Raw genomic sequence first — 13,295 nt, 5'->3', positions numbered from 1 at the left:
GAGCCATCTGTATGCATACCCACGGCTTCCCTGACTTTGTATCTTTGCTTCAAGCATTCCTCTTCCTGAAACATGTGCCCCAGCCACATTCACGTTTCCAGAGTCTGTTGTCAGTTCAGGAGTGCCATCTGTGCGTAAGAAGAACGGATCACTGCGTATTTGCACAGCGCTTTGATCTTTAACTCTCTTGTGGCACTTGATGTCTCCAGCCTGGTTTTACATGGTTATGCCTCTCAGGGTTCGCTACTTTAAGGATTTGTCAGTCACGTTTACATCCTTAGGATGCAGGATATATACTATGCTCAAAAAATATATGTTAAATAAGCAAGGAAGTGAAACACAGCAGTTTATTACTCCGAGTAAAGTGCATTTGACTATTTCACGTTTTACGTTTTCAAATTTAATTTTCAAATTCTTTTTTTATAGGGACTCAGAGTTTTTATCAGGAACATAATGATGATATTCTGTGCCTCACTGTAAATCAGCACCCCAAATTTATCAACATAGTGGCAACTGGCCAAGTAGGTATGTTTCTGTATTTTAAAAAGAAATAGTATTAAGTAATTGTCTTCTTTAAATTAATTCAGTATCCTAGGGGAAAAGACTAAAACATTTTTGTGTATTGTTTGAAACGCATTTATACATGAAGCGCACGTCCAGTTTTACCATATTATTTGCTTCCAGGCACTTTTTTTTCACTTTGTTTATCTGTATTGGTTCAGACAGTTCAGAATGAAGAGCATTGTATTTTACAGTGGTTGAAATAGTTGGATTTAATCCTTTAGCAGAAATTTATGAGCAGCAGAAAGTTTGTATTTAATAGCACGTAAAGCAGGAAGGAAGAGTCTGAGGCGGGAGTGGTAAGTAAGAGGAGCTGAGAAGTGACTGGTGAGCGGGCAGAGCCTCTGCCTCGGCAGGGGACACCCTGGAAAGCGGAGAAGCCGAGCCTGTGCTGCCGGTGAGCCCTTCTGCCCTTTCTTCTGGCGGTGATCGTATTTGCCACCTGGTTTTGAAATCCCCTGTCTTGCTATTTTCTTTCAACTCTCTAGAAAACTTTGACAAAAGTCGTAACTCCACAAGCAAAATGATGAGCAGGTGGCAAATCTCTTTAGGACAAATCTACCAGTAATTGATCACTGTGACTGCTACGTACAGACCTACCTGATCAGTGAGATCTTCACAACCCTTGTATAGTTTGTAAAAATGATCAAAATCATTGGGTTTATTGGATTTCAGTGAGCCTCAATGGCTAAGGCAACTTTCCAGGCATTTTTTCCTTCTTGAATAAGATAATTTATGCTTTAATATGATCAGTTAGAAACTTGTTCTCTGTTATCTATTAGTTCTAGAGTTATGCCACAAAGACCTTTCTTCCTTTCTGTAAAAATTTTCTCCTTTTAAAAAGAAAGTAGGTCAGTTCTGAATCTGTTACATACACAATATTCTAAGCTTTGGATTTATTAGTTATTTACATCCTGTTGATGTACAGTTGATACGTGATGTGTTAGGTGCTGATGTACAGCAGGTAGTTCAGTTCTTTTCTGTTACGGGTCATCACAGAAAATTGAATAGAGTTCCCTGCGGTATGTAGTGAGACCGTGGTGTTCATCTGTTTTATATATGGTAGTTTGTATCCGCTAACCCCAAGCTTCGGTCTCTCCCTCGCCGTGTCCTTTCCCTTGTCTGTGAGTCTACTTCTGTTTATTAGTGAGCTGCTTTGTGTCCTGTTTTAGATTGCACTGTATGTGATGTCATACGGGATTTGCTTTCTCTTTTTGACTTGCTTCGCTTAGTATGCTCATCTCCAGATCCGTCCGTGTTGCTGCAGATGGCATTGTTGCATTCTGTCTTATGGCTGAGTACTCTTCCATCGTGTGCATGTGTACCACGTCTTCTCTAACCGCTTCCTGCTGATGGACGTCTAGGTTGCTTCCATGGCTTGGCTCTTGTAAACAGTGCTGCTGTGAGCGTTAGGATGCACGTGTCCTTTCAAAGTCGAGTTTCTCTGGATATACGCCCAGAAGTGGGGTTGCCAGAGCATATGGCAGCTCTGTTCTTAGTTTCTTGAGGAATTGCATGGTTTGCCATAGTGGCTACACCAATTCACATTCCTAGCAACAGTGTCCCCTGGAGGAGGAAATGGCAGCCCACCCCAGTATTCTTGCCTGGAGAATCCATGGACAGAGGAGTCTTGCGGGCTCCAGTCCATGGGGTCGCAGAGTCAGACACGACTGAGGGACTAACACGTGCATACGTACCAACAGTGTAGAAAGGTTCGCTTTTCTCCACACCCTCGCAAAAAATTGTAGGCTTTCTGATGATAGCCATTCTGACCTGTATCAAGTGATTGGTTTGCATTTCTCTAATAATTTGTGATATTGAACAGTATGTCTTCTTTGGAGAAATGTCTGTTTAGGTTTTCTTCCAATTTTTGATTGGGTTGTTTGTTTTTTGTCATTCAGTTCTATGAGCTGTTCGTATATTTTGGAAATTAAGCCCTGTTGGTCAAATTATTTGCAGATATTTTCTTCCAATCTATAGGTTGTCTTTTCATTTTATTTATGGTTTCCTTTGCTATGCAGAAGCTTCTAAATTTCCTTAGATCCCATTTGTTTATTTTTGCTTTTTATTTCTATTGCCTTTGTAAATTGACCTAAGAAACCATTGGAGAATGTGTCCTTTGCGTAATTTTACTTGTATCAATTAATGTTTCTCTGACTTTATGACTTTAGGAAAAACAATTATCTATTATGGGCCTGAAGGAATGTTATTATATGTAAGTGTTCCTAACCTCTCCTTAGGAAGCTTTGTTGTAAAATGCTTCCTCATATAGAACAGAAATCTGTTTCTCTTTCATTGTAGTTCACCGGTCCTCATTTGGGGGCACCTAGATATTTAGACCTGTGATGGTTAGGTCTTTATCTGTACTCTTTATTTTGCCCCAGGCCCACAGACATTCCAGGATAAGCCTGTTTTCCAAAACCAAAACCCTCAGTTTTAAACCATTCTTCATGTGACATAGTTTCAAGTACTGTCATCATTTAGTTGTCATCAGAGCATGTTCAAATCTAAAAGTGGTATATCCTGACTGGTCTTCTCAGCAAAGTCAAGTACATTATTGCCTTTTCTCTCATATTCCAGGTCAGGACACTACATCTACATTATCAATATGTCCTTGAAACAATAATTTCATAGGCTTCCCAGGTGGCGCTAGTGGTAAAGAACCCGCCTGCCAATGCAGGAGACGTAAGAGACGTGGGTTCAGTCCCTGGGTTGGGAAGATCCCCTGCAGAAGGAAATGGCAACCCACTCCAGTATCCTTGCCTGGAAAATCTCATGGACAGAGGAGCCTGGCAGGCTGCAGTAGTCCATGGGGTCACACAGAGTTGGACACAACTGAAGCACACAGGGACATAAAGTTCTAATAAAGCAGAGAACAATCGTCTATCTAAAAAAGGTTTCTAAATTTTTCTGCTTTCTTTCTTGCTAAAGATTATTGACTCTAAAATTTTGATTAATAAATATTTCTACTGTAAATACAATGAATTTCATATTTTCTTTTTTGGCAGTCTTTTACTCAGAAAATGTTTAGTTAAAAAAATAAGAAAGGGGTTCGTTTGTGGCCTGAATTAAGAGCCTTCCTTTCCTTGAGTTACATGCCAGCTTTTACCATCATTTCTTTCAGGTGATTTAGATCTGATTCTTCCCTTCAAGTAGAGCTACATGAAAGCCCGAAGGATCTATTAGCAGGGCATTTGTAAACCAAAATAAACTCATATCAATTTTAAACCATATCAGTACTATTTTAAGTGTTTTTATAATTTCATGTAACTCACTAAAGAAAATACTGATCTAAAGATTGAAAGGTCATATGCATATAATACTAATATCCATATATAATTGAAATTAGTGGCTTCACTTACAGTGTAACTCAATTTTACGTAATTTTATATATGACACAATTATTTAAACCATTTAAAATTACCTTCTGGTGGTTGAGTTTTGTAAGTTTTGCATATGGTGTTGATGCTGTTTCTGGATCATTGTTTCTCTGCTGCTTTTCCATCGCAGGTGACTCGGCAGACATGTCAGGTAAGGAAACCTATCACTTTCTACTTTACTCATACTCTTAAGTCGTGATAGCCTACATTTTTACAGAGTAATAAGATAGCTGAACTATTTTGGGTTTTTTAAAAGTCAAGAATACATCATTTTAATGTCATGATACTGAGCCCAATCTACAGTAATTTTTTTTAACTGAATTTTGACTTTCTTAGTATGCTCAGAATTGTTGTAAGCACTTTACTTGTATTACCTATTTAGTCGTCACAAGAATTCTCCATAGTAGGTATTAACTTGCCATAATCATATATCTGGTAGGAATAACGGTGGGGCTAAAATTTGATCTTAAGTATGAATCAGTACATTTTATTGCCTAGAAATAAAAAATTTTCAATTACTATTTTTATATAATCATCAAAATTATTGCATATGTTAGATCAACAGAACATTTAAAGATTTGAAAATAACTTTTTATTATTGAATTTGACCATGACTTTGTGAAGTTACAAAGCTCTTAGATGAACAAATGCATGTCAGTTGTTTTTAGATATTATAATAGCTAGGCTTTTTCAACTCAATTTCAGTTCATATAATGTAGTAAGTATTAACAGTCTGATAAAAAAAACATTTCCCAGTGATTTGTATCCATTTCCTTCTCCTCCAGGATAAAGCATGATTTTGTGATTTGACTATTTAACCACAAATGTATTCAGCACAGCAGACAATGGCCTTGCTCTCTTGGGCTGCACCCAAGAGCAGAGGTTAGCAGACTTAGAACCCGTGGGCCAGATCTGCTCACCGCCTGAGTATAGTTTTTAGTCATTAAAATAGTTGGAAAATATCAAAGAAGGAGTAAAATTTCAGAAAACATGAGAAGTGTATGGAATTCAGATTTCAGTGTCCACAGATAAGGTTTCTGGCACAGCCCTGCCTGTTCAGTCACGTACTGGCCACGGCAGCTATGGTGCCCTCATGGCAGGGTTGCAGCAGAGACTGTTTTAACACTCGTTGCTTTCCCGTGCAGCTTGGCACACTACAGATCGCAGTGGTTCTGTTTTAAAGCTTGACAGGTTTTGAGTGCTACATGTATTGCTGTATTCCACAACATTTTGTTGTTGTTGAAGTCTAGTTGGTGTACAGCATCATGTAACTTTCAGGTATACAACATTGGGATTCAATTTCTGTAGCTTACATACCACTAAAAGCTACTATAAGATAATGGCTACAATTCCCCTGCGCTATACAATATATCCTTACCTACTTTGTACAAAACAGTTTGTATCTCTTAATCTCCTACCCCTCATCTGCCCCAGCCGCTTCCCTCTCTCCTTAGGTCGCCACTAGTTCGTTTTCTGCATCTGTGCGTCTGTTTCTGTTTTGCATATGCGTTCATGTGGGTTGTGTTTTAGAGTCTACATATGAGTGATATCGCACAGTATTTGTCTTATCTGCCTTATCTCACTGAATACAACATTCTCTAGGTGTATCCACATTGCTGCCATTTGGTTTTTTTAACCATAGTATATCTATCATGGCAAAACAAGAGAGGGGAAAGGAAAAATAGACTGAATGTCAAACTATAAAGGCACAGTTAAGTGTGGATTTTGTTGTCAAATGAAATGGTAAAACATTGTACTTTTTATGCAGTGATACTGTAGCTGTGCTGAAAGAATACAGTATATGTCAACATTTCCATACTGACTTTGTTGCAATATCCCCAGGTCACAGGAAAGCAAAAATCAGAAAAATTAGGAACTTTAAAACAGTATCTTGAGACTTCCCTGGTGGCCCAGTGCCTGGGACTCCAGGCTTCCACCACAGGCGGCTTGGGTCCAGTCCCGGGTCAGGGAGCTAGGATCCCAAATGCAGTGTGGTGTGGCCAAAAATAAATAAATAAAATTTAAAAAAATTATTTAAAAAACACACTATCTCATCACAACAGAGTTTCTTCAAAAAATAAAAATAAAATGTGGCTAAAACCTAAGTAAGGTTCTGAATGACTCATTTGTTAGCTAATTAAGACAGGCTGTTTATTGCTGGCTTAATTAAGTCATGTTTGACTACAATGAATGAGTGTCCAGAGAAAGTAAACTTGTTTAAGATCTTTTGCCAAGAACCATTGCTAAAACAGTTGAGGGTTTTGCGAACATCAGTAGTCACTAAAAACAGGCAAAAAAGGGGGCGGGTGATTCTGAGTGGTTTCCCTTGGTTCTTGATAGGTTGACAGGTGTTGCCAGTTGTTTACTGGAGGAATCAGTGCTGACTTTTAAGTGACAGTTTGCCTCTATAAATGGTCTCCATGGAACAACTTGAAAAGATAATATTTTCAAATAACTTAAGAAAACATCAATTCAGTACAACCTGAAGTAGAATCTGTGAAGATGTACTAGAACTGAGGGTGGTAAAAATATGTGTGGAGCTAGAGCAGAAAAGAGGATAGTTTGTAAAATTTACAAGGCTTATAAACTTTAAAGGCACTTGAAGCCTATGGTTTATTCACTGTGTTATTCCTCAGCAGCTGCTTTGTGAAAAATATTTCAATCTATCATGTATAATTGAACCTCCGTATTTTGTTTTTGAGAGTCAGCAGTTAACTTTATTTGCTCTCATAGCCTTAACCATCATCAGTTATTCATTTCTGTCAGAAACAGAAGGTGAATGTCTGGACTCGCCCTACCACAGCAGTTTAGTGGTTTAGCAGTCGTAACATTTTGTTGTTGTTGTTCTTTGCAATTTCCGTCACTCAGAGCCAGGACTGAAATTTTTCTGAGACTAACTGCCCTCAGTCTCTATTATGGAAAACTGAATGGCTTTGGAAATTAGTTTTTGCTGCAGATTTGTTAATGTTTCTTAATGATTCAACCTGAAGTTACCAGGAAACTACAATCACAGTCACATACGTTGAAATTGCAGTGCTTATACGTGAGACTCACGCTGCAGGAAGGGCACGTGGAGACAACTGACCTCTGAGCCACGAGTCATGCCAGACTGCGCTGTGTGTGTCTCGTCCGTCAGAGATTAAGACAAGACACCAGATTCCTTTCCCACACAAATTTGCAGCAAATATATTTTCTGGGCTCAAATTTCAGTTCCAGCAGCATTTTTTTTAGATCTTGATACAAGTGTAAAGAAAATTGCCATATTTAAAAAATCTGTTTAACTGTACAGTTGAGGAACTTCCACCTAATGTTCAATTTATAGTTATTATTCTGCAATATAATACATGCTAAAAAGACAAACATCAGGCCAGAACTCTAATACAGTTTTCTGAATGCCTTCCAAGTGATTAACATATTCAGTTAAAATCATTTGCTTATGGATTGATGTTCATATTTGACAGTACCTATCTGTGAGACATTGTCAGAATTGAAAATCATTATAGGTCATCATTAACAGATGAACATTTGTAATTTTTTAAAAAAAATAAAGAACATTGACTTTGAACCCCACTTAAGTGAATTAATATTCCCCCTCAGAAAATGAATTCGCATTAGTAGATCAATATTATAAAAATTTTCACTCAGTGAATTTCATCAATAAAAATTTTGTGGAAATTTGTTTTCCACAAAAGAAAATTGTTTTCTTATATTACATAAGAACCTGCATAATATCTTCAATTTGTCTCTTTTACAGTAACAGTTTGCTGAGTCCTACTCTAGAGGGAGACAGGCAATAAATAAGTACATTTTTAAAAACAGCATGATCTAAGACAGTGATCAACATGATAAAAAAACAACAGGGTGATAGCAACAAAGCAGTGGTTTTTCAGAAGTGGTAAGACCTAGCTAGGCCAAAAATGGTACTAAACAATGACGGCCACAGGGCGGTCTGGGGGCTCCAGACTCAGGCCTGGTTTCAGACTCCTAGACCACCCACACCTTCAGAGGTCCTAGAGGATCGAGGCATGGTGGTCCTGGGCCTGTGTCTCTTTCAAAGCACTGCTCTGGGGGTCACACACAACCTGCTTCTACCAGCTTCCGCCCAGGGCAGCCCCCTGAAGACTCAGAGACCAAGATTCGTTATTGGGGGCTGATCGCATAGACATAGAGCCGCAACGACTGAAACAGCATGCTCCCAGCAGAAGGCGGGTGCTCGGTGCCCCAGATGGACAGAATGGCCTTATCAACACAGGAAACATTTCACAAGTCAGGTTCTTACACGCTGGCAAGCAGGCCATTCTAGTGATGGTGAGTTCAGTCCTGCTTGTGTTAACTTTTTGCTGTGGAGGCCCTAAAGCTGAATCAAGAAACAGGAAAGTTAGTGTGACTGGAGTAAGGCCTCTGAGATGAACTTTGAAAGAGGTTGGGTCAGTCACGTGGGGCTTTGCAGGTCATAGAGAGGAGTTTGCATTCCTACTAAGTACAGAGTCCATCACCAGAGAGTTGTAGGCAAGGGAGTTTATGTGATCTAATTTATACTCTGAGTACATCACTCTCTGCACTACTAAGAATACAGAGAGGAAAGAGCCTCCAGAAAATTGGGAGGCTCTTGCAGTAGTTCAAGCAAAAGACATTTTAAACCAGGGTGGTAGGAGTGAAAATAGAACTAGGCAAAGATGGCTTAGATTTTAGCGGTAGATCCAGCAGTCTTTCTGATAGAGTGGATTGAGGGCATGATGGAAAGCAAGGAATAGAGAGTAACTTAATTTCTTGCTTGAGCAGCTGGCTAAATGAGATAGCGCAATACTTTGGGAGAGAGAGTTGGGCAGGAAGAAATTATCTGCAGTCATTAGGAATGAAGGGAGTGTAGGTTCAAATGCAGGAAAACTGGTAGGTTTGGAGGTGGGAAAATAAGGAAGATCCTCTCTGATGCTTCTGTTGATATTTCATCATCTGAGGGTGAGGCGGTGCTGAGGTAGTGGGAGAAGTTTCAAAAGTCTCACTTTGGAATGTGGGAGAATAAACGTGTGTATTAGAGAGGGTATGGTCTAATTACCATCTGAGTACAATAGTTGTGTTTTGAGTAGACCCTAAGGGAACATCTTTTGTCTCTGGCAGAGTGTTTTCAGCCCACCTAAGACTGTGTAAGGAGGTAAGAATCTGACACTTGTGATCCTTAAGGCAAGGAGAGAGAGCTCTGTCTGGAATAGGTCCCTGTTTGTCCCTATAGGCAGTTCATTACATGACTTAGTGGTCTTCCACGGACCCTCTCATGACCGAAAAGAAGGAAACTGATCATTGCCCTGGAGTACAGAGGGAGGGCGCCCACCTGCCTTTGCTGATTCAGGAGCCCCAGTGTGCTTCCCGGCCCTTCCCCTCTGCCATCCACAGCATTGGCTTCACCCACGAGGCTGTGTTTGTGTTATAGAAGGGTTGGAGTTATATGTTTCCTTGCCTTTTCATCAAGTGGGAAAGAGAATAAAATCCATTTTCAAAACCACGACCTAAAATCAGTGCTCCCTGGGTCTTCCCTGGGTGGCCCAGTGGCTAAGACCGCTCACTCCCAATGCAGGGAGCCCAGGATTGAGCCCTGGTTAAGGAACTAGATCCCACATGTTGCAACTAAGACCCAGTGCAGCCAAATAAATGAATATTTTAAAAAATAATAATAAAATTAGTACTGCCTTTTAGCCTGAGTGAGTCATTTTAAGATGTAAGCAAAGACTTGAACTGAATCACTGATGTCAGGGGGTGAGGGGATGGGACGAGAAGGATTGTAGGATGTGTGGAGGTCTTACCACAATGGGCGTAGACTATTAAGTTGACTACGCAGTGTCTTTGCCCTGAATTGCTTGTATTTGCATGAGGGAGGCATGGATTCCTGAATAAAATCAGAGCTTTATTAAGAAGGGAGGAAGGAGTGCTGGGTCCAACGTCAGTGGTGATGTTGTCCAGTATAGAAGAAGTGAAGTTGCTCAGTCGTGTCCGACTCTTTGCAACCCCGTGGACTGTAGCCCACCAGGCTCCTCCATCCATGGGATTCTCCAGGCAAGAATACTGGAGTGGGTTGCCATTTCCTCCTCCAGGGGATCTTCCCAACCCAGGGATCGAACCCAGGTCTCCTGCATTGTAGGCAGATGCTTTTTACCATCTCAGCCATTGGTACACTTAATGGTCCATATTAAAATCTTGTTTTTAAAATGCACTGTTTACTATGCTGCATCAAGGCAAACTAGGGGATGAAAAAAAAAATCCTTTAAAACGTTGATTCTTATGAAATCCATTTGTAATTTTAAGAGACCCTTATGGGCTCCCTTGGTGGCTCCATAGTAAAGAATCCACCTGCTGATGCAAGAGACACAGGTTCGACTCCTGGTCCGGGAAGATCCCACAGGCCATGGAGCAAGTAAACCCAGGCGCCACAACTCCTGAGCCTGTGCCCTGGAGCCCAGGAGCCGCAACTCCTGAGCCCATGTGCCTCCGCTGCTGAAGGGCCTGGAGCTCTGCGCAGCCTAGAGACCGTGCTCCGCAGCTAGAGAGGCCCCCGCAGCAAAGAGCCCGTGCTCCGCAGCTAGAGAGGCGCTGTGCAGCCACGAGGACCCAGCACAGCCGTAAATAAACTAATAAGTTACTTAAGAGAGAGAGGGACCCTGTGGCATCTGTGTCCTGGAGATGGAGAGTGAAGAATGGTTACTAATCGTTGGTAGGGTTGATTCTCCGGAGAAAGTCAATGTGGCAGCTAGGCGCTGACAGCACGCGCCTCTAGAGGCTGGCTCTGCCACACCGCGGTGTGGGACCTAGGGCAAGGCACTTAACTTCTCTGAGCCTGAGTCCACAGGAACACAGAACCGCCCAGAGGCAGGGATTGGAAAGGACGAGATGTCCCTGGTCACACGCCAAATCCATGAGACGTGCCTCTCTGGTGACCTCAGGAAGGGCAGAAGCAGGAGTAGGATCTCAGCTACTCCAGCTTCAGGCATGACCACTTTCAAATTACAGGAGAAAGTCAAACGACACAATTTAACCTTTTGTAAGGTAGACCTTGAGAATGTCCAGTAATTTAAGTCCTAAATATTGCTACTGATGTACGTTTAGAGCACTCTAAGTGTGTAACAGTCTCATAACATAGTCAGACCTATATGTTTTAAGACGTGAATTCTTGGTATAAGTTCTTACCATCTCATTTGATTTTTTTAATACAACTTTGAAAAGTTCGGGAATTCAGTTTACTGAAAGTTACTTGCTTTGTAATTTATGAAATATTAAATTTGGAGAATATTGAGTGTTCTTTCTTAAAAATCCATTAGCTACATCATCACATTTAGACAAATACAGTGTATGGATTGCCCAGAGTTTCTTTTTATAGATATAAAAGCATTTCTGTATTACAGAAGACCTGTTTAATATTTGTCACTGGCAAAAAATTATAGAATGATCTCCAGTATATGTGTGTGTGTGTGCATGTATAAATCATCTAGCATTTCTTACTGAATTAAGTTTACCAATTCCTCATATCCTTTCACTTTTATTGAATGAGGAATGTACTAATTTTAGTCCAGTGCTTAAATTATTGTGATCAATTTTTCACACATAAATGCTCTATTATGTGGTAAATTTTTATGTCTATTTCCATGTTGGTTTTATTTTTTTACAGTTGCATAAATCTTTGAATAATTTTTACTTAATGATACTAAAATTTAACTCCTTGGGTTAATATATTATAACCTTGTTTGAATAACTGTCAGCTTTAATTTGTCATTGTATACTATAAATTGTAGATGGTGTAAAATATAGTCTAAATTTATCAGACTGTTTTCTTTAGAGACTAGAATTTCTTTCTGCATCAAGTGATTTTAAGACAGCTTGTCAAGATGTACTGTTTCTCTATTTTTGCAATATTTGTAGCAGATTTATAATTTGAAGCAAATGCACTTTCATGTATTAATTATTTTACTAAAAGTACTTGTGTTCTGAGACTGAACATAAATCTGTTTCTTTTTATAGGGTGCAATTCATGAAAAAAGAACAGTTCAAAACTATGGTTTTTTAACTTAGAAAATTCAAAATCTTTTTATATTAGCCAGTTATTTATATATTATAAATATATATGTTTATATATTAAATATAAATTAATTTATATTTAGCCAGTAAAAATGGCTACAAAGAAAAAAAAAGTATAATTTTAAAAGGATAAGCAGTAGTATTTCTCCCATAAAATCCTGTTTTTTTTAAAAAAAATACCGTCTTATAGAGTGATATGTACTTAGCTTTTACCAGATGTATGTCTATTCGGTTGAAAATTTCCTTTGTGATCTAGTCATGTGATTTCCTACCTATTGCCTTTCTCAATTTGTATTCACTTTCATTCTCTTCTTCATATAACATAAGTACTAAATATATCTTGGTATTTAATTATTGTGTAATGTTTGTATATTTCTCCATAATATACATAATTATACAAAGACTTAACATGTGTCTAGAACACGCTTTTTTTTGAAAAGTTGTTTAGAGTTGTGATTGCCTAATTTGTTTGTCTAAAATCTATTTTCTCAAAAGTGCAGTTGGACTATAGCCTGAGGAAGTAGTCTGTATTTTTCTCCCTGTCTCTCCTTTCTCTTTCCTTTCCTTTTTTTTAAATTTAGTCTTAGTTTTGAGTTATTTTTTATTAAGTATATAGTCCTTTGGTATGTATTTTTTCCATGTTTCAGACATAAGTATGCGTCAGCCTTAGCAATGGAAACGTCTGTAACAGGTGTATCACAGCTGTTGGATGCTGTCTTTGTTTAGCCACAGCTCCATCTATTCACATCTGGGATGCCGTGAACAAGCAGACTTTGTCCATCCTAAGATGCTACCATTCAAAGGGGGTGTGTTCAGTGAGTTTCAGTGCTACTGGGAAACTCCTGCTCTCTGTGGGGCTAGACCCAGAGCATACAGTTACCATTTGGAGATGGCAAGAAGGTAGGATTTTTCTCTTTGTAATTTAAATAAATAAATAAATATAGGGTGAAATGAATTTTCTATTTCATATTTGTATTAACTTCTTGATTGAAACCATTATTCATTACAGCCCTACTCAGCACACATACAAAGCTGTTGTAGGTGGGTTCCACTTAAAAACCCAGTGAAATTGCAAACAAAGCATAAATTAATGAGTTACTAATATTAAAAATGATTCACTGCTCTCTCCTTTCAGTAAGAAATTGTGCATAAAAGGGTCTTGTAGTTATTATTTGGTTGGTTATAAAGTATCTTACTGAAGAATGGAAATGAATTATGTTGTAAGTGATAATGGAAGAGCAATAAAGTAATGCTACTTTAATACACTGCAGACAAAACTTTGCTGTTACAGAG

General features: G+C 39.0%; 1 protein-coding gene across 8 annotated transcripts in view; it reads left to right on the top strand.

Annotated features, from left to right (window-relative positions):
• The window catches only part of EML5 (EMAP like 5), a 159,899-nt gene that overhangs the window by 128,799 nt on the left and 17,805 nt on the right, over window positions 1–13,295 (top strand). For 4 of the 8 annotated variants that reach the window (XM_061429644.1, XM_061429643.1, XM_061429645.1 and 1 more), the window contains exons 30-32: window positions 427–525; window positions 4,072–4,092; window positions 12,729–12,902. In XM_061429644.1, the coding sequence (XP_061285628.1) occupies window positions 427–525; window positions 4,072–4,092; window positions 12,729–12,902 (294 nt within the window). Of the gene's footprint in view, window positions 1–426; window positions 526–3,141; window positions 3,458–4,071; window positions 4,093–12,649; window positions 12,903–13,295 lie in introns of those variants that run through there. The other 4 variants (XM_061429647.1, XM_061429648.1, XM_061429650.1 and 1 more) reach the window with 4 other exon arrangements.

This window comes from Bos javanicus, chromosome 10, assembly GCF_032452875.1.
Source record: "Bos javanicus breed banteng chromosome 10, ARS-OSU_banteng_1.0, whole genome shotgun sequence".
Taxonomy (NCBI): Eukaryota; Metazoa; Chordata; class Mammalia; order Artiodactyla; family Bovidae; genus Bos; species Bos javanicus.
This window is presented reverse-complemented; position numbering and strand designations above follow the sequence as displayed.